At 41.5% G+C, this 26,524-nt stretch overlaps 1 protein-coding gene across 7 annotated transcripts in view; it reads left to right on the top strand.

The window, feature by feature from the left end:
• LOC5566438 overlaps window positions 1-26,524 on the top strand; it is a 139,599-nt gene that overhangs the window by 45,803 nt on the left and 67,272 nt on the right. For all 7 annotated transcript variants that reach the window (XM_021844869.1, XM_021844874.1, XM_021844875.1 and 4 more), the window contains exon 3: window positions 25,948-26,070. In XM_021844869.1, coding sequence (XP_021700561.1) covers window positions 25,948-26,070 — 123 coding nt within the window. The remainder of the gene's footprint in view (window positions 1-25,947; window positions 26,071-26,524) is intronic.

The raw sequence follows: 26,524 nt of genomic DNA on the forward strand, positions 1-26,524 counted from the left end.
TTGTGTTTGAATTCTTCAAAGATTGTCTCCAGCACTCGTATTTATGCAGTAGTTACGTCATGGTAGATTATAAAACTTAAAAAGTCTACCAAACATCAGACTTTTTGAAAACATCTTGCCAGACATTGTTCGAAGGTTTTATCAACAGTTCGCAATGGAGATATGCACAGCTGAGTAGTCGACAAACGAATTACATACATTCTCGAGTATCAGGAAATCGTGCTTCGTTACTTGGCAAACCTGGCAATTGTTTGTTAAAAATGAAAAACCGAAAAACACAGCCGAGTTCACGAAAAAGAAATTTGATATGTTCATTCATGAATTCCTCTAAAAATTTCTCTAAAGGTTAAGATGCATCGAAGTCAAACCTCGAATTTTCAAGAGCACATATCTAGAGAACCAGATAACCGTTTGTACTGGAAATTTAACTCATTGGTCACATTTTGTTACATTCTTTGAGGGTTTTTTTTAAGTAATAACTCGAAGATTTCCTTTAAAATTTGCTCCTAATGTTTTATTGGTTCTCTGCCTTGAATAACTCTATAAGATCTTGAAAGTATCCCTTCAAAACTACATATTGATGAAATTTGCTCACAGTATTCTTAATGTAGTTTGGCCTAGGACTCATCAATAGTTTCAAAACTCCTCTTGAAACTGTCTTAGAGATTCCTTCAGAAATTCCTCTAATTTCACTTCTAGTTTTTTTTTGCAAAATTGCTACGATTACACAGCGTAACAAAAATAACATTTTTGCGTGTCTCAAGGATCAAATTATGTGTCTCTAGTAGATTTGGAGTTACTGAATCTTATGCCATTCTCAGAAATTTTCCAGCACGTCACAATTTTTTGCTACAGGTCGTCAAAGTTGTATAAAACACTGGTTTTATTGATGTTTACATGAAATTTAAAGTCCAATTTATCTAACTTTTTTGTAATCAAATCCAACAAACATGCAAAATAGAACTTAAACTTTCATTTCAGACATAATTTGATTAAAATTGCACGATTCAATTTCGATTAAACCGATTTTTTCAACATGCTTGCAGTCTCCATAGAAAATTCTTTGTTTCTCTTATATGGCAAAATACAATAATATTCTAAACCATCAAAAAATAACTTTTCCGCATCGAAAGCATAATTAACTTTGATGAAAAGTATTGTTTAACACATAAATTTTGAATGCTGTGGCAAATTAAGCAAATGATTTGCCGTACAAGTTGTCAAACTTGCATGCAAGTTGCCTGAAATAGTCAATTTTTGCATTTTCAACAATCAATATCTCAAAAACTAGACGTGCTATGATATTTCTCAAAACGGCAATGGATTCAGCAAGCCTTAATTAAGTGAATAGCGGTATTTTGGTGCTGGAGACAAAAACGTGTTCCGCAGTGTTATGAAGGATTCACGAGATTTTTCATTAATTCGACCAGGAATTTCACGAAGATCTTTTTCAAGCATTTAATCATCCCGTAGGTATGGAAATAATTTCAGATATTTATTCACGACTTTATCGAATGTCATTTATGAACACCTCTAAGAACACAAAAAAATCGCAAACTAAAAAAAGTTTCTCAAAATATTATTTTTTAATTTTCATACTGGAAACAATTTTTTTATAACAATTCCAGGTCAAATTCTTGATGAAACTGTTAAAACAATTCTATAAAAATCTTAAAAACAGTTCTGGATGAATTAAAAAATGTTTTAAAATTTACATAGAAATCTCCAGTTGAAATATTCTATGAATTATACTTGAAGGAAATGCAAGAAGAGCTTCAAGGCAATTACTGATGCCATTTTAAAAGAAATTCTGGGAAAAAAACCTAAAAAAAATTTCGATTGATTTTTCTTAAGAATTGCGGTGTCCAAAGAAAAATGCTTAGATAATTCAACGGTTAGGTAGAACTAAAATTCAGATTGATGGCGGTTGTATTACAGGCCAGAGCAAAATTGACGATCAAAGGGATCCTTTGGCGTGAAATTTGAGAATGAAATTGTGAGGGCCGCTTTTCTCACCCTGATAAACAAAAAAAAACCTGACTACGCCCATGTCCCTCGCCCCCTTTAAAAGCTACGTAGGTCGTAAACGTAGTTCATAAGCAAATATTAACATGTTAAAATTTGAAAAAACAGAAACAAAATATATGTCCCGATTTTGTCAGGTTCCCCATTTTGTCAGCCTAAAATTCATTGGGGGGGCTGACAAAATCGGGTCTCTACTGTATTACAATGACTTAAATTCCATTTTAAGCAAATAGACTCGATGTAAAAAATAAAATAAAATAAATTTGATATTGGGAGTCAGATAGCCATACGGTATACACGCAGATACTAAGCAAGATCATGCTGAGGTTCGTAGGTTAGAGTCCAGCTGGTCGAGCATCTTTTCGTAAAGGGAATTTTCTCGACTTCCCTGAGCGTAGAGTATGATCGTACCTGTCACACGATATACACATGCAACATTGGTCGATTGACAAAGATAGCTGTTAGTTAATATCTGTGGAAGTGCTCATGAGAAGTTGAGAAGCAGGCTTCTTTAGCGTTAGAAAGAAGAAGAAGAAATTTTGTGGTAATTATTTGCACTTAAAAACGTCCAAGCTGTCGGGCACATATGACGTAAATTTACATGAATTTTTAGGAAAGCTGCTTACGCAGACTGAATATTTTGACATTTCCTTTTTAGCTCTAGGAATAAAATGAATGATTCCAGTTATTTAGTTAGTCCCATGTTACCAACCTTAACAAAAACATCGTTCAAGCATCATTTGAAGGAAGGCTATGTGATTTCAAAAGTGATAGTGTATATGTTAGGTAAAGTGAGTGAAAGAGGTTGGAGGGAGTCTCTAAAAAAATATTTTAATTTTCGAGTCTAGTACACGACTCTGACAACGGCCTTATAGTGGAGGTCGAATTATGCGTAACTGTCAAAGGATACAAACTGTAGTGGAATAAAATGATATAGTTCTCAATTCGGTTTTCATTTATTTATAGGTATTCCACTAAACAATTCGAAGGTTTATTATTATTTTCAATTTTAATTTATTATTGCATAATTATTTTTGAGGAAAAATCCCACATAATTTAGGAGGATATAAACAAACATAGCAAAACAAAGACGATTTGATTGAGCTAATTAGTTTTCAAGTTATTCACACATGTATTTTTATCCATTTTTATATGACGTAGACTAGTTCTTGAATAATCTCGATAAACGTCATCGTCACGTGATGCTTTGAATCTTAGAGAGAATATGAAGTATTTTTATCTCTCGTACATTGTTCTCGTTCCATTTATAAAAAAAAATCATATTAATTCAAATACATTATTTTTGTAAATTTCAATGTGCATTAAAAAAAACATAATTATTTCTGAATTTCTGGGTCACCCTATCTCACGAAAGAGCACCCTAATGACGAAATAAAAAAATACGGGTCCAAAATTTTTTAAAAAGGCATGACTTAAACAACTTTCTAAAAAAATAAAAAAAAAAATTTTTTTTTTTCGAACATCGACCGCCTTGGGGACGGACCAGCACAATTGTGCTGGTCTGAATTTGACCCAAAAAAGTTCATGGAGTGATAGAATAACCAAAATAAATAATGTTTTGTTCTACGAGATGATGAGTTTATAAGGTAAATTTTGAAATAATCACTCAAATATGGTCCGTCCCGAAAGGGATATGGAAATTTCTGACTTAGATTACAAAAATGGTCCCAGTATGTGAAAATGCTTTTCGCTAAGAGATTTGAGACTGTATTTAAGTTCTATGATAACTAGGCTACCAAATATAAGTGGCCAACTATTCAAAAGTACATCAAATAGTGATCGTAGAACAGATTGTTTGTAAGCGTTTCAAAAATGCTAAAATTGTGTCAATTTTTAATATTTGTGTAAAAAGCCTCAAATGGTCTCGATTCAAATGAAAACAGCTTTTATATGGAGTGTCATACTAATATTCTTCAGTTTTGCATTCGTTTTGCTTAACCGTTTAACAGAAATTATGATATTCCGTTTAGTATGGGGTGGGTTACGCACTATCAAAGTTACCCGCATTATCAAAGATACCCCGTTTTACGGTATTACTTTTTTGGCAACGGAGTGTTTTTCAATCTAGTGTTCTTTAAAAATTTGTTCTTCGTCTCGATCTCTCCCTATCTCGATGGTCCTTTCGATATCGAGATGTGGAGAGGCGACTGTATATGCATGCGCCTTGTACAGCAACTCGCCCAGCGTCATAGGTGACTATGATGCGCCTGATGGCTGCCACCATGCGGTGTTGAAGAAATACAAAGCAATATTGCTTGTGCTTAACAAATCTGCTTCAGATAGTTAAAACACCAACTTTTTCAATTTTAATCATGATACAATATTGTTCGCTATAGTATGAAGTAATGTTTTTAACATTCTGAGTTCAATTGAACGCAATCCACAATTTGCCTGAACCAAACAGTAGACGATGTGCTGTTTCCCATATGTTTGAGCTGGAAATCCCATATTAACTTCAATTCAAATGCGCCAACTCATGGAAAGACGAAATGAGCTGAAATTTTCAGGAGGTCTCCCTCTTACACTAAGAAATGGTCGTGGGGGTTGCCCCATGGAATTATACACCTTTATTTTTCTCCCATACTGAGCTGGGCCAGTCTAATTTAGTAATGTGACAAAACAACTTGGTATTTTTTTTCGAAATTTCTAGAACAATCTCAAAGATTTCATTAGGTCCCTCGATTTGGACGAACGATGTGTTTTAGAATGCTGTTTTTCACCTTAGAGCATATAAAATTGATAAAAATATTTCTATGTGTTTTTCTCAATTAAATCGTAAAAAACGTATAAGAATATTTTTCGCTGTCTTCGTTGCAATTTTGTGCGATTTTCAAGGTCATTTTATAAGTCGGTAGATGACCAAATTTTTGAAATTATCGCCGTGAGCAGTGTCATAATTTGTATTACATACAAAACATATGTTAATTTTATCCTTTAAAAGCTTATTGAAGGACCTTAACTTTATTCAACTCTTGGGACAAAACGCCCACCCATATTTTATAACACCAAAACAGCCGTTTGAATTCAAATTCTATCAAACGTAATGCCACGTTGAAGTTACGCACATATTGAAACCTTACAAATGTACATTTTTTGCATCAGTTTGTATACTATTATTGAACAATAACATCTTAACAGACTAAAGCCCTCAGTACACTGTTTGTCAAGTGTGCAAATTTTTCCGCACGCATAAACCAACATGCAAACATCGGTCTCAACAATGACAAAACATCTGAAGTGTCAAGTGGATATTGAAGTGTTAGTTTATGCGTGTGGAAAAATTTGCACACTTGGCAAAGAGTGTACTGAGGGCTTAAGAGTCCAGAGCATAAGCATGAGCACAGGTGACCGCACAATTCGTAGTTGCTTCTCCGTGATTGACAAGAACAATCGAAGTTGCATAGATATTTAAGGCGAAGTAGGCCGTCATTGAAATTTGTACGCGTCGTTGATGATTGTTGTTATTTCATCTCACGATTTCGAATCGAAGAAAATCAATTGGTTTTGCACTGACATTAGAAGCATTAACCTAAGAATGCTAATGTCGCTACTGTTTGTGTTACCAACATCTAGTTTGCCACGCGCTGACAGCTTGAGTACCGATCCTCAAAGTGTCAAATAAATTTTAAAATAATCAACTACAAAATGGCATCGAACAAACAATGAAAAGATACAGTTAAAGGTGATAATAAACTAATTCAGTTTTGTGAGAACAGCGCCATTAGCGTTCTACTACTAATATTTCTATTGCACTGACACAGCTGAAAAAGTATCAGCATACTTTATGCATGTTAGCACGTACAGTGATACATTTTCAAGTCAATATAAACTATCAAGACGGTGCGGTAAATGGCTGGGCATGGCGTACCATTGGTACTTCGCGTACCTGCAGGAATAAAATAGACCCCTTTGTGCGGTCCTTAGCCTCTTGCCCAGCAACTCCTATCCTTACCTCCTCGTGGTACTGGCCGGGGTACGAGTAACCTTGGGGAAGATCGGGTAACCAACCCCCGGTGGGAACTTTGGTCGTATGCTGACAGGGAAGGGGGGTTTGCTTTTGCAAACCTGGAGCGTCTGTACTCCACGTTAGGAGCGGCTCACAACAGCGTCTGTTCCCCATGTCAGGGGCGGCTGATCATCGTCCGAGTGCCAGAGAAGGACTCTAAGCTAAACTGCGAACTATGGCCCTCCGAACATTTAGGGGGAATGGTCCTCCGGAAATCTAGGGGGTTGGTGTCAGGCCCTGCAAGCCAGCCGTAAAAACACATCAGCACAGGAACGTCAACGAGAGAATATGGACCGGAACAATCGGCAAAGACCACAGCGACGAAAATGGACTAGCGATTGGAAACTCGGTACGTGGAACTGCAAATCTCTCAACTTCATTGGAAGTACTCGCATACTCTCCGATGTACTGAAGACCCGCGGTTTCGACATCGTAGCGCTGCAGGAGGTGTGCTGGACAGGAGCATTGGTGCGAACGTTTAGAGGTAATCATACCATCTACCAGAGCTGCGGCAACACACGCGAGCTGGGAACAGCTTTTATAGTGATGGGTGATATGCAAAGGCGCGTGATCGGGTGGTGGCCGATAAATGAACGAATGTGCAAGTTAAGAATCAAAGGCCGATTCTTTAACTTCAGCATAATCAACGTGCATAGCCCACACTCCGGAAGCACTGATGATGACAAGGACGCATTTTACGCGCAGCTCGAACGCGAGTACGACCGCTGCCCAAGCCACGACGTCAAGATCATCATAGGAGATTTGAACGCTCAGGTTGGCCAGGAGGAGGAGTTCAGACCGACGATTGGAAAGTTCAGCGCCCACCGGCTGACGAACGAGAACGGCCTACGACTGATAGATTTTGCCGCCTCCAAGAACATGGCCATTCGTAGCACCTATTTCCAGCACAGCCTCCCGTATCGGTACACCTGGAGATCACCCCAGCAGACAGAATCGCAAATCGACCACGTTTTGATCGATGGACGGCACTTCTCCGACATAACCGACGTCAGAACCTATCGTGGCGCCAACATTGACTCCGACCACTACCTGGTGATGGTGAAACTGCGCCCAAAACTATCCGTCATCAACAATGTACGGTACCGACGCCCGCTCCGGTACAATCTCGAGCGGCTGAAACAACCGGATGTCGCCAATGCGTACGCGCAGCATCTTGAGGCAGCGTTGCCGGATGAGGGCGAGCTCGATAGGGCCCCTCTTGAGGACTGCTGGAGGACAGTCAAAGCAGCCATTAACGACGCTGCCGAAAGCGTTGTCGGATATGTGGAACGGAGCTCAAGAAACGATTGGTTCGACGAGGAGTGCCAGGAGGTTTTAGAGCAGAAGAATGCAGCGCGGGCTGCAATGCTGCAGCATGGTACGCGGCAAAACGTGGAACGATACAGACTGAAGCGGAAACAGCAAACCCGCCTATTCCGGGACAAAAAGCGCCGCCTGGAAGAGGTGGAATGCCAAGAGATGGAGTTGCTGTACCGTTCTCAAGAAACGCGGAAGTTCTACCAGAAGCTCAACACATCCCGCAAAGGCTTCGTGCCGCGAGCTGAGATGTGCCGGGATAAGGATGGGAGCATCTTGACGGACGGACGCGAGGTGATCGAAAGGTGGAAGCAGCACTACGATGAACACCTGAATGGCGCAGAGAACACAGGCACAGAAGGTCAGGACAGCGAAGGCGATGGCTACGTCAGCACAGCGGACAGCGGAAATCAACCAGCTCCCACGATGGGGGAAGTTAAGGATGCCATTCAACAGCTCAAGAACAACAAAGCCGCTGGCAAGGATGGTATCGGAGCCGAACTCATCAAGATGGGCCCGGACAGGTTGACCGCTTGTCTGCATCAGCTGATAGTCAGAATCTGGGAAACGGAACAGCTACCGGAGGAGTGGAAGCAAGGCGTTATATGCCCTATCTACAAAAAGGGCGACAAACTGGAGTGTGAAAATTATTATGGACGGTGTGCAAAACTGCGTGAAGATCTCGGGCGAACACTCCAGTTCGTTCGAGTCTCGGCGGGGACTACGACAGGGCGACGGACTTTCGTGCCTGTTATTCAATATTGCGCTTGAAGGTGTCATGCGGAGAGCCGGACTTAACAGTCGAGGCACGATTTTCACGAGATCCGGACAATTTGTTTGCTTCGCGGACGACATGGATATCATTGGGAGAAAATTTGAAACGGTGGTAGATTTGTTCACCCGCCTGAAACGCGAAGCAACAAGAGTCGGGCTAATGGTGAATGCGTCGAAAACAAAGTACATGCTGGTTGGCGGAACTGAGCGCGACAGGACCCGCCTAGGAAGCAGTGTTACGATAGACGGGGATACCTTCGAGGTGGTGGACGAGTTCGTCTACCTCGGATCCTTGTTGACGGCTGACAACAATGTTAGTCGGGAAATACGAAGGCGCATCATCAGCGGGAGTCGTGCCTACTATGGGCTCCAGAAGAAACTGCGGTCAAGAAAGATTCACCCCCGCACCAAATGCACGATGTACAAAACGCTCATAAGACCGGTAGTCCTCTATGGGCATGAGGCGTGGACTATGCTCGAGGAGGACTTGCAAGCTCTTGGGGTTTTCGAACGCCGAGTGCTAAGGACGATCTTCGGCGGCGTGCAGGAGAACGGCGTGTGGCGGCGAAGGATGAACCACGAGCTCGCTCAACTCTACGGCGAACCCAGTATCGTGAAGGTAGCTAAAGCTGGAAGGATACGCTGGGCAGGGCATGTTGCAAGAATGCCGGACAACAACCCTGTAAAGATGGTGTTCGCCACGAATCCGGTCGGAACAAGAAGGCGTGGGGCGCAGCGAGCTAGGTGGATTGACCAGGTACACCAGGACCTGGAGAGCGTGGGTCACAGTCGAGGATGGAGAGAAGCGGCCATGAACCGAGGGAATTGGCGAAATATTGTTGGCGAGGCTTTATCAAGATAATTGATGTAAAGCCAAATAAGTAAGTAAGTAAACTATCAAGACTGAGTTTTATCACTTTGAAATGCAAGCTGAAAAATCATCATTGTTGCCAAAACATCGGTCATGGAATAATTCTCAAAGTATTTCCAACGGCAGAATTTTATTAGATGAGTGCTCTTCAGGATACTACTCAAATCATTACCCTGATAGCCCTACATTTTTTTCCTCTGTTTGAAACCCATATACAATTGATTTGGTCTTTACCGACTCTAGTCATTTTTGTTGATTTTGATTCTGATCATGTCCCTGTTACATTTCAAATATCCCATGGAGCGATTCCCAATCATATCAGCTCCACTTTCAATTATTTCCAGCCGACTGGAATGTAAATGATACATATAAAGACTCTAATCTTGATGTAAACATTTCCTTACAAACAAAACTTGATATTGACAGTGCTCTTGAAACTTTAACAAATTCCATTGTTGAAGCCAGGAGCATTGCAATTCCAAAATGTGAATTCGTGATTATAGACGATGATCTTAAACTCTTGATCCGTCTTAAAAACGTGAAGAGAAGGCAATTTCAATGCACTCGCGATCTTGTTATGAAAATTAAATGGCAGTATTTGCAGAAAGAAATCAAGAAACGTTTTTCTCAATAAGGAAACAAAAATTTAGAAAATAAAATTTCTCAATTGGACCCTGGCTCTAAGCCCTTTTGAAAATTATCTAAAATTTTGATAACACCTCAGAAGCCAATACCGGCATTGAAAGAGGAAAACAAACAAACTAACTAACTAATTGCAAAAAAGCTCAAAAACTTGCCATGCAGTTTGAATGCGCGCACAATTTTAATTTAGGACTTACTAGTCCAATTGGAAATCAAATTACTCAGGACTTTGAAAATATTCTCAATCAAGAGAACGTTTTCGAAAATTCCTGGGAGACTGATTTGGAAGAAGTGAGCACTATTAATAAAAAATCAAAAATATTAAAGCTCCTGGCGATGATGGAATTGTCTACATCCTGTTCAAGAAACTTCCAGAATGTAGCTTATCGTTCTTAGTTGATGTATTTCACAAATATTCTCAGTTGGCATATATTCTTGACTAATGGAAAATGCCATGGGAGTACCAATTTTAAAACCGAACAAAAATCCTGCAGAAGCTTCCAGCTATCGTCCGATGTGTTGCTTTTCTTCATCAGTTAACTTCTTGAAAGTCATTTTGAACAGAATGATGGTATTCTAGTCACTTATCTTTTTCCATCAACATCAGAATGGAATGAGTGGTGTGGAGCAAAATGGTTTTTGAACCACTCTAATATTGTACTTTTCACTCAGAAATACTTTGTATGATATCTGATACCTTTCTCTCATGAATATCTGATGAAATATGCATCTAAAAATAAACGGTTGTATTGTAAAAATCACGCCATTGCCATCGTGGCACATTCCAATCAATATGTCAATTTCCGAACATTACAAAGGCACACATTCACCAAAGCTGTGCCCTTTCGTTCATTCACAGTTGGAAATGATTTCGCAGAAGCCACCGAACAGCCGCCAGTCGCAGCCATTATTCAACGTTATCAAATGAAATTAATTTATGACTCCACGACGTCTGCATTCACCGGCGACCGACCGACCGACCGACCGACAGAAATGACGTAGCCAGTTGATCCTGCTGATCTACATTTATTTGAGTGGAGATTTGCTATCCCAATAGAATGCTATCGCTTTGCAACGCAATCTGATGCGTTTTGTGGCACATCCTGATGACAATAAGTGTTGCCAATTTGTTGGCTGCTTTCGAAACATGTATGGAGTTTAAATTGAACCGGTTTCTAATGCTGCAACGGCACCCGAAGGCAAAACTATGAATCCAAAAGTTCCATAATTCAATTGCCACTCATGCATACGAGCTGTGCAACGTCGCGTGCCCGACCCTGAGCGCAGGCATATAAATTTTGAAAAGCTTGGTTGAGCTTTCCACTAGCTGCTGCAGATATCCCGAAGACAAAATGAGAACATAATTGGAGCAATATAGTTGCGTTTGGAAGCATCAATCAGGATTGGCTGTTTACTGCACAAAATTTACTTCATTTACAAACAGATCCTCACACCTTACATCTTACCTCAGTAATCTTCACCAAATCTATAAGTTGCTCTTATAATCATCCAGTCAGGCCAATGGTCGAGCGACGGGTTGATCAAATCTGCACCCTCAGTGGCACACCGCATAGCCAGGGCTAGTTGTAGAGAGTCAATGAAACGAAAACGTTATGAATAGCAATGTCATCCGAATGCTGGGCGGGACAGACCGATGATGGTGCTGTAGCCATCTATATTAATGGGATGTCTAAAAATGATGTAGTGGGATGTACTAGACCCGTAGATACTGTGTGTACACGCACCACCAACCGAGCAGCTAGCCGGGGTGTAGCAGTTATAAATTCAAACATTTATTTGAATGGCATTTGTTGTAATCCAGCTGGCGTTCGTTTTGTCAAGTGCTTACATGTGGAGTATGACTTTCAGCAATTGGTGGACGTGCATGTCCGACAGCTTGGGAAATTTTTTGGTGATCTTTGAGCTTAAGTGAATGACAGAAAGAATTGTAACAATGTATCGTAAGTAAACTTGTTATAATTTTGGCAGCTTTGTTAAATCCAAGTGGCAGTCATAATTACTGCATTCCAGCACTCGACATTGCCACACATCCTCTGGATTACATTGTCTCCGGATGTATCTCCTTTGCATGTAGCGAGCATATGAACGCTCAGCAGAATGAAACGTGGGCGATCGAACACGATATGCTCCGCTGTTTCCTCCTCACCAGCACAAATGGGAAACGCAGGAGATTCTGAGTGCCCAAACCTCTGCAGGTACTGTATATAGCAACCATGTCCTGATAGAAACTGCGTCAGGTGGAAGTTCACTTCTCCACCTTCTCTTTTATATGAATCTGACACATTTGGTATTAGCCGGTAGGTCTATCTATCTTTAGTGGAGTTATAACATTCCTGCTGCCAAAGTCTAAGTATTATCTCTCTATGCGCATTGTGGACTTCTCTAGTACCTCTTTGATTGAAGCATTGAATATTTTCCATAATGATGCGTCTAATGGGCGTAATCCTGCTATGATGCACAAGGCCTCTTTAGAAACCGTTCGGTACTCTTAAGCACATAATCCTATACGTGCTTTCCAACCGCTTTAGGTTTCTACTCGTTCTAAACGCTTTTGATTGATCCTCCATTCCTCAGTATGGATAAGGCCATATTCAAAGTGGCTAGCAAAGCTTAGCTTGTCATCGAATATAACCACAAGATGCCTAAGGGATCGCTTGGACTCTATGGTGCAATCACCTACCGAGATAAGCGCCCGTTGCTCGAACTTACGGTTGTTGACCACCACTACCTCAGTCTTGTGACGGACCAGTCCTAGTTTCTTAGACTTCATCCATTCCTCAAATATGGAAATAGAGTGCGCTGCTGTCATCTCTTATTTCCCATCGATTCGCCATAGACCACTAGGATTATGTCGTCGGCGAAGCCAATAATTTTAGCACCCGTCAAAAGGCAGCCTCAGTACGTCATCGTATATCGCATTCCATAACATCGGGCCCAGGATTGAACTTGGAGGTACTTTTGCGGAAATTCGAACGCGTTTGTGCCTGCTCTGTGTCATACAGTAGAATCCTAAAATTAAAATAGCTTTCTAGAAGCTTACTCAACTGCACCGGAACCTTGAGGCGGTGAAGTGCGTGTGCTATTGCTTCCCAGCTTGCGCTGTTGAACGCATTCTTCACATCTAGAGTGACAACCGCGCAGTAACGGATGCTGCTCCTTTTATGCTCGATTGCCACCTCAGCTGTATGAACGACCGACTGGATAGCGTCCAGAGTACATTTACCGTTCCTGAATCCAAACTGGTTGTTGGACAGGCCGTCCGCACCTTCCGTATACGGTACTAGCCTGTTGGGGATCAACCTCTCCAACAACTTGCCCGTCGTGTCTAGTAGACAGATTGGTTTATACGCCAACAGGTCACCTGGTGGTTTCCCGCCTTTGGTAGTAGCTCTAATTTCTGCCGCTTCCATACATCCGGTAAGATTCTTTGATCTATGCAGCGTTGCATCACGGTTCTGAATTGGATCCGCATTTACTGCCGCTTTCAAGGCAACATTCGGGCTCCGGTGCCATGCTTGACGCGAATGATTTCACGACTTCTGCCAGGACTTCGTTCGTCACCCTCACCACTTCTTCTCCTTCATCTGCCGCATACGGCGCTGGTGGCCATGGATTTGTGGGATGATGCGGGAAGATTACATCGATTATCGATCGCAGCAACTCGGGCGATTTCTCTTGGGGCGCTATGGAATCTTTAGTCTTAGCCATTACCACTCGTCACCCCATGGACTTCAGTTAGCACTCTGGCTTAGACTATCGAAGCATGCCCGTGTTCGACTCTTGATATCCTTTTTTAGAGCAAACTTTGCCTCTTTGAATGCTGCATTGCGTTCTACTCTGTGTGCTTCTGTGCGTGCGAGTTGCATTCTTCGTCTATCCCGAAGGCAGTTTGCTCGAAGATTAGCAATTGATTTGCACTACCAGTACACCGGTGGCCTGTTTTCTCTTCGAGGGGCTTTTCACGGCATGGAAGCATCACATGCTCGTGATATCACAGCAACTAGCTCTTCACCGTTTAGGTCCAGAGTGCCCCGTTCGCGCCTCAGGGCTTTAATGAATACTTCGCCGTCGAAGCGCGCTGTTTTCCAATTTCGGACTTCGGTCGAGGTACATCGCACTGCCCTTCGTCCGCCTGGTATTATACTATGACGAATGATTGATGATCGCTTTGAGTATAACCGTCATCAACGCGCCAGTTCATGATACCTAAAAGGTTACGACTACAGAACGTCAAGTCAATAATCGATTCTACACCATTTCTGCGGAAGGTTCGCTTTATCCACATTTGCCAGCTCTACAATTAAATGTGGCCAGGGATCCCAACAATAGTTGGCCTTTTTGGTTGGTGCAGTGGCCTCACTCCAATGCCCATGCATTAAAGTCACCAGCTATCACTACTGGCTGCCGATCAACTACTTCGGCTATCATCATGTCGATCATGTGGGAAAATTCCTCAATCGACCACCTAGGGGGCGCGTAACAACTGCAATAGAACACGCCGAACAAACCGTCATTTGCAATAGAGACTACTTTCTGTCGTCCCTATAGCTGCTAGCTGTTGAGACGTATCCATCACCCAGTTCCCGTTGTTGGCTGGTATGCAATATGAATCCGATAGTAACACCACGTCAGTCTTGGTTTCCGAGACTAACTGCCAATGCAGCTGCTGGGCTGCATCACAGTGGTTTAAATTTAACTGTGTTACACTCAAAGCTTGTGGGAACGACAACTTTTATTGCGACAAATCTCTCTTTAACTACATTTTCCATGTTCTGACTGTTCTTTTGTATAACGATATTTTTTGAGTTCGTTGAATTATTATAGTCAGTGCTGGGAATGGTAATAGTAGTAGGCTGGCGATGTCTCTATAACGAGCTTCAACTGTACTTTCGTTTTGGCTGCTTCAATACTCCGCTTGTGCCTGGACATTTGGGTCCGCTTGCCCTATGGCCTTTGAAGTCACATTTTCTGCTGTCGAGACCATTGAATTTCTACGACTTATGGTCCTTTCCGAAGCACATGAAGTGAACTTCAGGAGGCTGTTGTTGGTTTTGCTGCACAGAAAAAATCCGTTCTCGTATCCGTTAACAGCAGACGTTTTTGAGCGTAAATGTCACACTGCTCTTTGATGGTACCCAAGACCTCCAGTGCAGTGTTGACCAGACTCATTTCCCTGAAATTCGAATTGTGAAGCCATGAACTGTTATAACTGTGCGTTGTATTCCTGAGATGGAGGGGGAGCTGGTTGAGCTTGAGTGTTGCACATGGGATCCGACAGTTTCGATCTCGGTGGGCCGCAGTTCAAGTTTCGGTGAAATGATTCGCACTCACTCACTCACTCATTTCATTTCACCGAAACTTGAATTGTGGCTCTCTGGGATCAAAAAAGATTGATTTTGTGTGCAGTACTCAAGCTTAACCATCTGCTTTTCATTCTTAGGAGGATAGAGCATGGTTGTAGTAGTTCGTGGCTTCGTAGTTCGGAAAATGTTATTTTCGGGGAAATGAGTCTGAACAACACTGCTCCAGTGCATCGATGATCTCATCCACATTTTTACACTGGAGAGTCACTTCTGCAGACAGGGATCTCACATCAACCTCGTCCAAGTACCTCTTGTACTAGTTGCTTATAGGCTGCACCGTTTTGCTAAGCGTTCTTTTTTAAGACTAGGATCATTTCACCAATCCTAGTCCGCCTTATGCTCCGCCCATCTGCGCTCAATAACGATAAACATTCCGTGCTTTGCATCGCCTTCAGGATCTCGGACGTTTTTGGCCTCCTCCGTTTGATAACGAGGGCCTCGCCTAAGTTTTAACGTTTCATTGTCTTCTGTTTAGGATTCTCCTTGGTCGCCGTTTCCGGTTTTCTCTTTTGTTCCTTCTTGCCATCTCGTATCCACGGGTTGCTATTGCTCTGCGCTCGTGATTCTTGTGGAAGCAGTGCCTGCCTGGCTCTATCCCGTGGCTCTTCTCACTTGGTCTTGCTTGGCCTTAGACGTGGTGTTGGTCTCTTCACTGTTACCATGTCCTCACTTTTCCTTTACAAACCATGCGTCTTTTCGCCACGTATTCTTCCTTGGATGGTTCTCTCTTTCGCATCTCGTATCAAAAAATATCCTACTTTGCAGCTAGAATTGATTGTTGTAATTTCAGCGGACTTGTTTTCAAGTCGTTACTGATATTGCTTTTGCTCTTAACAAACTCGATGATGACATCGAGTTGCTCAAAAGCCACCAGCATTTTTAGGAGGTATTCTCTTTTTCGATCCATGGCCTCGATTAGTCCCGGGCCATCGATCACCTCACATGTTGCACTAGAGCGGCCAGTGCATGCCGTCGTCACAGTGCCTCGCATTGCCTTCTGGACTTCGACGCATGATTTATTCCTTTCAAAACTCTCTTCTCTATCTTCGATTTTTGTTTTTCCTTCTTTTCCTCTCGTATCCATGGATAGTAATTTCATTGCACTCGTAGTTTTATTGTTAGCGCTGGCCGAATTAACACTTGGGTGCTTTTTTTTTGGCCTTGTACGGATGATCGGCATTGCACCGTTTTACCCTCTTGGTCGCGAAATCTGACTTGTGCTTCCCGCGTATGTCCCATATTCCTTTAGAAACCATGCGTCTTTTCGTCTACGACCCAGTAATTTCCCTTTTTCACAACGCAACATTCCATACCCACACTGCGACAAGTGGCTAGCTTACGGTTTGCCTTCTCAGGGTTGGCACTAGACCTGCTTAGTGGACACACGAATACAGTGAAGTTAAAGTGGACGCAACTAAGAATGACAACGAACTTCCATGCAACCAATGGCTCTCGCAATTGAAATTTAAAGAGAAGTTATACATTTTACTTAAGTTCATTTAAATTTTTCCTTTTTATTTTGGAGGGGGTTTACTTGACATACCTGAGCTGGCTCCTTGATGGGGAACCGTTATAGGAGTTGTTGGCAGGGAATGGTTTCTTCGATTGTTCTTGGGGGACACTGGATATACGGGTCAGCGCATCTGAACGGTGTGTTGTTGATGTACTAGAGATGGCTAGAATCCGGTTCTTCTCCAGGCTGGAATAGCTCGTCTATGGCAAAGGAGTCGGACACAGTGCAGATCGTCGCTTCACCGGGTCTCGTGGTATCGCAACGTTCAGTTTCTTGGGGTTGTTTCGCCACGCGGCCGCCGGAAGCTATTCGGAATGGCGTACTACTTGTCGTAGGAGATGGGTTGACCCCAGAGATATCCGACGCCCGATCTTAACCGCCGGGTTGAGGAGGGGTCACCACGGGCGCTATTTGGCATCCGGCCGGGTAGGTTGGAAACAAGGATGAATGTTCCCCGTGATTGATAATCCGGAACCAAACCGAAATTCGTCTGCACAATACAAGTAGGCCGAGTCGGTTCAAGAAAACGTGGCGTGGGATGGTAAAATTGCATGATATTCATCCTTCAGCTGTCGTCCCCGTCTCCAGTTTGGGCGGCGTGGGGTAGGACTTCTGAGCTACGGACTGGAAAACCTAAAGTCACAATATATGGAACACTCGCTAAAGACGGACTTTTGGCCTTTCCTTGCTTTTTTAACTTTCGCGTAATAACGTGGATCTTCTACTTTGCACCCTCGTGCACACTTTTTCTTGTAGGATGGAGCTTTTTGGTTCTTGTCTTCAGCGCCTCGTCTTGATCGGTTGACGGTCCGGACTCAACTATCTCTCCAACTCACTTTTTCCTTCTTACATCCCCGCTCACCTCTCTCCTCTTTTTCGCTTCATCTCTTTGCACCGGATTTGGGGTTGCCCTCGGTGATTTTGCTCTCAAGTGGTAGGGGATAGACAAATTAATCGATATTTATTTGTTTATTTCCTTTTAAAGGTACTACATGCATAGTCTCACAATATATATTTAGTATTGGCGGACATGAAAGTTTGTTGTCCCAAATAAAAACGCTCTTAAATTTTGTCGCTCCAGGTGCTGGAGCCGTTCCGCTTCCCCCTTCATTCTGGAATGAGTTCGCTGAATCTATGAAGCTGCCAATAATACTCATCTTCAATCGATCGATCGCGGACAGGAATTTTTTCTCAGTTTGGAAAACGGCCTCAGTACTCCTGATTCTCAGTAGACTTGATTCATAAATCTGGTAGTTTCAATTCTGTAGAAAACTATCATGGAATATCAATTATTTGCTGCATTGCCAAAATTTTTGAGAGCATGATGCACATGGTTCTGTATAATGCTACTCAACACCTGATATCCGATTCCCAACATGTACATTCATTGTACATACATACATGTATTCATTGAGAAACAATCCACATTTCAATTCTTATGTGATACACCAATTTGCTTTTATCGGAAATCGACAAGGTATCCCACGATTTTGCTATCAAAAAGTAAGAGCGAATGGGGCTGCCTGACTGAAAATGCAGACCAATGAGAGAAATGGGAAGAAATTGATAATGCCTTGCAACTGACCCACAGTAGACCGGATATACTTCTGCATCTACGCCAGTTCATGCGGGAAGGAGTAGGGGTGATAATTTTATGGCAGAGAGGCTTGCTGTTTGGTTAGCCTGCCTATGTATGAGACGTAAGGAAAGGCGAGCTATAATTATGGAAGAATGGAAGCATAGTGACACGGTTTTTTTGACGTAGAAGTACGTCTTTCTTCTCTATACAGGAGTGAAATTGGAATTTCAAAACCAAGAGCGTTACGCTGGCATGAAATATTTTAAACGTTTATAACTTCTCGCTGGCTTAACGAAATTTCTTGAATGGCACCTCAATCGAAAGATAAGACATCAAAGGGTCATGTCGTTTACTTGCTGAATCCCACATACCTGTTTAAATAGTTTAATAACTGTTTTAAAATAGAACGTTGATTTCAAGCAAATCTATAAATAGGTGTGGCTAGAGAAAATTTGACGTCATTTGCTTTTCACTCTCCGATTGGCTCGCATCACAGCAGGCGACAGATCGGCTTGCTCTGGCCGGGCGTGCTTCTCAGGCACAGACATCGATAGCGAAGGACGCCCCCGTTTGTCTTGCTTCGCTCAAATCAAACTGTCGAGCGAGCGAGAGAAGATGCCGTCCGAAGCTAAAGCCATCACCGCTGCCGCCGCCAAGAAGAAGAAGAGGAAGCAGTCCACAGGTGAATTTGCGGTCGAACTGTGAACACGGTCGGGCGAGTCATTCTCGCTTTGTGGTTCACCGCTTGTTTGCGTTCACCCAGCCATCGTCATCGCCGCCGCAAATTTCATCGGCCGAGGAGCTGTTGACCCGCGCTTCAAAATTTCGACTCGTGATGAAATCATCATTGGTGGTCAAGAAGCAATCCCGTTAGGAGCAAATACCAGAAGCCCCCTGAGTTTTGCTGGTCCGAGCAGTGTTATTTATGCGTAACAACATCGAAGCTAACAAAGCCATCGGTTCTTTTCAGAGCCATCAAATTTGTGGAAAAGAGTTAAAAGAGAAATATTTCCGACTTTATTTATAACTTCTAATATTCCTAAATCAATTTCACGGCTTCATACAAAATTTTATTTGTCATGAATAATTTATGACTCAACCATTTGAGATTGTACTCGCGGATGCTGCTGCAGTGCCGTCGGGGTGAGTGCTCAACATTTCATTGTAAAATAGAGTGGCTTTTCCAACAGCGCCTTTTATGTTCCATATTTTATGGGAACACTTTGATTAGGAAAATTATCCCATGTAACAAAATTGCGACATATTAAGAATGCTTTTGATAAGACATTCTCATTGAACAATTGTAATAGTTTTGGCACCCATGGATCCGAAATTTACCGTCATAATAAAGAAAACTATTAATTATCAATAGCTCGTATTGAATATTTAGGAAATGGCAATCATTCCAACAATTCATGTTCGACCAATTTCTCACGTATTAGTATTCTCCGCAATTTTCAAGTAATTCCAAGCCCAACACATTATTGGCACATACCCTTTTCCCAGATTGGTCGATCAGAAAGCGAAGAGCACAAAAAGGAGGAGCATCATCTGCTATTCCAAGGTTATAAACATGCTGCCTTCGTTGGATTCAGTTTCATTCCATTTCCGCTTTCGAGCTGGTAAGAGCTCTTGCTTAGCGAGAAGTACCTCGCTGCTAGAAGCCTGCTGAGCTGTTAATCCAGAATCTGGTTTGTGAAATCGCTCAAGATTTCAAAATTGAGCTACGTTTCCAGATTTCAACTAAATCCCTGTAATCCGCTACCCTGTTGCTGTTGTGCACCCATGAAATATTTAGCTGGTTTGTCGAATAAACTGAGAACTTATTCACATCTTCTTATTCTTCTTCTTCTACTTCTTGGCATTAACGTCCTCACTGGGACAGAGCCTGCTTCTCAGCTTAGTGTTCTTATGACACTTCCACAGTTATTAACTGAGAGCTTTCTTTGCCAAAGTTTCCATTTTTGCATTCGTTTATCGTGTGGTAGCTACGATTAAACTCTATGCCCAGGGAAGTCAAGAAAATTTCCATTACTAAAAGATCCTAAACCAACCGGGAATCGAACCCAGGCACCTTCAGCATGGCTTTGCTTTGTAGCCGCGGACTCTAACCACTTGGCTAAGGAAGGCCCCAACTTATTCACATTTTAACATATATTTTTGAATATTTTTTCCAATCACAATTTTATAAGTAATAACGGTTTGACTAAACTGTAATTTTCGACGAAAAATTCAAAACTTTTTATCTTAAAATCTGATAGCCTTACACAAAAACTGTCTTCAGCAAACTTATTCATCTCGTCAAAATCTACAACTTTGCTGAAGATACCATGAAGCTAAACCTTCAATATGTTTAGTTATGTCAATTATAAAAAATCGTCAAAAAATTCACTTAAGTCAAACCGTCACTGCTTTTCAACGTGTGATTGGAAAAATCACTCAAAAACATATGTTAAAATTTAAGTTATGTCTGATATTCTGTGAAAATTTCATTCAAATCGGTCCATAAATAACTGAGATATAGTTTATCAAAGTTGGTCAGTTTGCATGAAAAATCAAAAGAGTTGCAGTTTATTTTTCTCAGCGAAGAATCACACCATCAACGAAAATAGCGCGAAAGCAATAACCAATCGCGTGCGAGTAGCGAACGGAGTGACGAAACAACCAAGCGAGAACCCCACCACTCGCCATCGGTGAACGGAGCTCGAGCAAATAAAACCACTGGTTGTTCTGCTCCCAGCTCATTCACAAATCGAACGGCATAACGAACGGATCAAGCAGCGGAGCAGCAAAGAAGAGCGCGTGAAAGCCACAGAAGTGTGCGAGTAGCGAACGGAACCAGAGAGCAACGAAGCGAAAGCAACAACTGAAAATCATTCAGTGGACGGATTAGTAGTCAGCGCCAACCGGCGACCTGTTGGAAAGTAACGCCAGCGAAATATACACCATCTGCCTCTCCTTACCATTCATATTCTTGTACTTGATGAATTCAATGAAATGGTTTGGTTTGGCGATGGAGCAAAGAGTTATTTAGGATGATTTTACTTGACAAAGAGTTGTTGATAAATATTCCAATCAATAAGAGTTGTTTTGAAAAAGTTCACTTTTAGCAGAATTTTCCTCGGAAAATTTATGCTTTACCAAAGAGTTGTTAATGAAATTCCTGCAGCAAAGGGTTGAGTTTCTCCCCACGAATATTTTCAGCCAGGACCAGTCATAGCCCCCGCTTCCAAAATTCTCGAGTACGGAATTTGGAAAATGTATTAAAATTGCGACAGATTTTAAATACTGTTCAATAAACTGTTTCTTGACCAATTGTAATAAGCAACTATTGATCTGAATTGATTTTTCTACATGTTGTCTATTGCGTTAATCTGAGAAATAGGCTTTATGAAATTGATGTCTTGGCAAGGGATGTACAAGATGAGCATTATGCTGTTATTGCATCCCGACGGCACTGTAGCAGCGTTCTCGGACCATCCTCAAATTGTCGTATTGTCGATTATTCGTGATAAATCAGATATTGTACGAGATGAATTAAGAGATTATAGCAAGTATGTGGTAAGCACATTAAGAAATATTACTAGGTACACTGTGTTTATCACGAGACGTTCTTACTAGCTCGAAAGTGTAAATGAAATGTACCGAATCCTGTTGTTGTTACAGAGGGATTTTAATCCGAAGGTCATTCGTCCCTTAAATGAACCGAATCTGTCGAAGATAGTATGTTTTACATAATTTGAATTGCATACGATACTCCTCCCTTTCGTATTCTTCGCCTTCTTCTGATTGACCAATCTAGGATAAGATACATGAAGTTGATGTCTTGGTTAGGGATTTGCATATCTTGGAAAATTCACATGCGCGTTCGTATGGACAGTAAAAATATCAACATTATTTTAACAGCTTACAATAAATTAAAATCACGCATGTTTTGGTTTCGTGCAAATTATAAATATTTCTGATCAATGTTCAATGTGTTCTGATTTATATACTATGACATTTGCAATAGACTAACCTGTAGAAAAATTTCAGATCAATAGTTGCTCATTACAATTGGTCAGGAAACAGTTTATTGAACAGTATTTAAAATCTGTCGCAATTTTAATACATTTTACAATTTCCATACTCGAGAATTTAGGAAGTGTTCCCCCATTATATGATAAATCAACGATGCTGTTAGAAATACCATACAATGCTGAGTAGTATGGTGTTATTACGGTCCGACGGTGCTGCAGCGGTAAATTCTCAAATTCATGTAATTATGTGGGGTAAATTATGTGAACCAAATTATAGTATACCGTGATATTTAGATCATTATAGATAAATCAGTAAATATCATCCAATAAACCCTTTTATGAACGTATGTTGGCCCTGAAAAGGGCCGATTGAGCTTGGATGCTGTGACCACGAGTTTACCACGAGTCGAAATTTAGAAGCGTGGATCGGTCAACCTAGAAATCTTGAGCGATTTCACAAACCAGATGCTGGATTGGCAGCTTGAAGATTAACAGCTCAGCAGATTTCTAGCAGCGAGGTACTTCTCGCTGAGCGAGTTCGGAGGAGCTCTTACCAGCTCGAAAGCGGAATTGGAATGAAACTGAATCCGACGAAGGAAGCGTGTATTATAACCTCAGAATAGCAGATGATGCTCCTCCCTTTTGTGCTCTTCGCTTTCTGATCGACCAATCTGGGAAATGGGTATGTGCCAATAATGTGTTGGGCTTGGAATTACTTGAAAATTGCGGAGAATGCTAATGCGTGAGAAATTGGTCGAACGTGAATTGCTGGAAGGGTTGACATTAACTAAATATTCAATACGAGCTATTGATAATCAATAGTTTTCTTTATTATGAAGGTAAATTTTCTGATCCATGGGTGCCAAAATTATTACAATTGTTCAATGAGAATGTCTTATCAAAAGCATTCTAAATAAGGCGCAATTTTGTTGCATGTGATAATTTTGCTAATCAAAGTGTTCCCATAAAATATGGAACATCAAAGACGCTGTTGGAAATGCCACTCTATTTTACAATTGTTGTGGAATGTTGAGCACTCACCCCGACGGCACTGCAGCAGCGTCCGCGATTACAGTGTCAAAATGTTTAGTCATAAATTATTCATGACAAATGAAATTTTGTATGAAGCTGTGAAATTGATTTAGGAATATTAGAAGTCATATATAAAGTCGGAAATATTTCTCTTTTAACTCTTTTCCACTAATTTGATGGCCCTTAAAAGGGCCGATGGCTTTGTTAGCTTTGATGCTCTTACAGATAAATAACACTGCGGGATGTTATCAGTTGATTGCCATGGTCTAACGGGGAATCCTCAACTCAAATGTATAAATTTGAGCAAGTTATTTGCTTATACGACGAACCGAAAGTTTCGTGGCGTGGATGGCGCACAACAGTAACAGGTAGTGGATCACCGGGCTTAAGTCGAAATCTGATGATGGCGGCGATGACGATGGCTGGGTGAACGCAAACAAGCGGTGAACCACAAAGCGAGAATGACTTGCCCGATCGTGTTCACAGTTCGACCGCAAATTTTCCTGTGGACTGCTTCCCCTTCTTCTTCTTCTTGGCGGCGGCAGCGGTGATGACTTTGGCTTCGGACGGCATCTTCTCTCGCTCGCTCTACAGTTTGATTTGAGCGGATCAAGACAAACGGGGAGGTCCTTCGCTATCGATGTCTGTACCTGAGAAGCATGCCCAGTCAGAGCCAGACGATCTATTGCCTGCTGAGATGCGATCCAAGCGGAGAATGGAAAGCAAATGACGTCAAATTTTCTCTAGCACCCCTATTTATAAATTTGCTTGAAATCAACGTTCTCTTTTAAAACAGTAATTAAACTATTTGGACAGGTATGTGGGATTCAGTAAGTAAACGACATGACCCTTTGATGTCTTGTCTTTCAATTGAGGTGCCATTCAAGGAATTTCGTTAAACCAGCAAACAGTTATAAGAGTTCAAAATATTTCATGCCAACGTAAGGCTCTTGGTTTTGAAATTCCAATTTCACTCCTGTATAGAGAATTTTTATTTTACTTTCAAACTGTGCGGCATAATCAAATGCAAACGCATTCAGTTCTCGATGGTTAGTACCTGTGCTCTTACTGTTCATAAGTCGCAAGGTGGAACTTTCCCCGAGGTCGTGTGCGACTATGACAAAATCAGCAATTGGTATTTGTTGGTTTGTCGCGGGTTACTTCATTGAAAGGACTATTTTTGACAAACTATGCTTTTTTCAAGTTTCATCACGCCAAAGGCAGCAATTTTCCCAAGAGGATTGACTTAAGAAATGAGCTGCAGCGCTTAGGAATCATCGATTAGTGACGCTTTGAGACGAACTGCGTGAAATACTGGATCATAGCGGCCAAGCCTGCATATTGATGAGTATCAATGTACAGAGCCTAAATGCTCATGCAATGGATATTGCTACATACCAAAGCACTGGACCGATTCTATCGATTCTAACGATCGAAGCACCCGAGCTATCAAACATCTAATCTACTGGAGGAGTTTGGCGAACTACAGCTGGAGCCAGAAACCGATCACCCAACCAAGCAACACAAGGAAGCAACGACCAAACAAACAAATTCAATCATCCTGGAACACCAAACACTGGTTCTCGGAACCACAGAACGACAAATGGTTCTTTTCAGGACTACCAAAATAAGTCCAAAAAGAGTTAACTTCTGAAAACTTCATCCGATCAATAACAACACAAAACTAGTACACTTACAAATTCATACACATGACAAATCAAATTATTAATCATCGTAGTTCTACGTCAACCCCGCGGTAATGTAATAGACATTACCCACCCCAATTTTTTGTTTCTGGTTCTATCAAATGCAATGAACGAATAAAACAACTGTAATAGATTAAGATTGGAAGATAGAAGCAAGTGAAATATACAACTACCAAACAAAGTACGAGTAACTCGGTAATTAAATTATTCGCATATAAATTTCATCTGACGTATTCCCGTTCCCTATGAAATACTTCAGTCTTAGTGGCTTGTTGGCTTCTGCCTTGCCAAGAAATGCCTTGATGCGCTCGTAGTTTTGCTTTGCGACTTAAACTGATTCCAATTCCTGCAGACTTTTATTCTCAGAATATAGATAATGACATCGACTTGCTATGCAGCCACCTGCATCGTTGGGAAGTAATTTGTATTAGTCCCAGGTCATTCATCACTTCATCTGCTATTCTGGAGTGACCAGTCGCCATTGTGCCTAGGCTTTGCCCACATTGTTCCTATTCACTGTCCAAATAAAATAATGATTTTTCAGGGGTGATTCCAATGTTTTGCAGTATAGTGTAATGTTGATTCACTCAGAACTTGATGTGGAGAAATTTAAGTTACTAGGAAAAATCGTGAACATTTAAAACATCTGACCACATTGTGTTGTTTTCACATTATTTCCGCTTACGCCAATTGCTGTAAAACTTTTATTGATCGCGAACTCAAAGGGACGATGGTGATTATGGAAAAACTACTCGCTTCTGGTCGGACCGCGGGAGAAAAGTTCATTAAAAAGCTGATTATAAATTCATTTATTTTCCTCTTTTAACGGTCGCCATCTCCGCCCATTCCATCGGCCATCAGGACTACAGAGATCGATCATGCCTCTGTCTGCCCTTTTCGCACTTCCCGCACAATGGAGCTCAGCTTCCAATGCTGATGGCTCGTGGGTGCTGCTTTCCTACATCTCTTTTTTTCTCTTCACTGTGATACAAGTATTTTCTTGATTTATGTTTTTCATCGTTTTTATCCGACTTTTTTCCCCCGTTTTCTCTTTCCAGCTACATCGTCGCTGCTGCCCTATTTAACCATTCACATGCAGAGCACCGGGCTGACGGTGGAGGAAATTGCAATCATCTACCTGGCGTTGCCATTCACGACTTTCCTCAGTCCGCCGATTACAGGTAAGTGGAGAGCAAGTTCACAAGAAAAAGCGCTTTTGCACGTTGATGTACCTGTGAAAACAAGCAATTTAATAGACGGTTCCACGGAACGGCAACAACGAGATGGTAACGCAACCATGATTGACAATGGATTGCTTGGAATGTTTATGTTTTTTTTGCGTTATCTCACACAGTAGCACGCTAGAAAAAATATTCAAAGTAGCTTTGGGATGAAATAAATTGTTGGTATAGAATGCAATAAATGACATATACTACCGATCAAAAGATTGTAATCACACCCTTGAACAATGCCGAAGAAATAATGGTCATATCTTCCGTTAAGTATCATAAAGACGTAACAGATTTCTTCAAAAAGTGCGCAACGTATCTTCGTGCTGTGCGTACACAAATTCTCTCTGCTCTCGGAAGTTTTTTTCAAACAACCTAAAGCACTTCTTAGTGTTACAAATATAGT

Source organism: Aedes aegypti, chromosome 2, assembly GCF_002204515.2.
Source record: "Aedes aegypti strain LVP_AGWG chromosome 2, AaegL5.0 Primary Assembly, whole genome shotgun sequence".
NCBI lineage: Eukaryota > Metazoa > Arthropoda > Insecta > Diptera > Culicidae > Aedes > Aedes aegypti.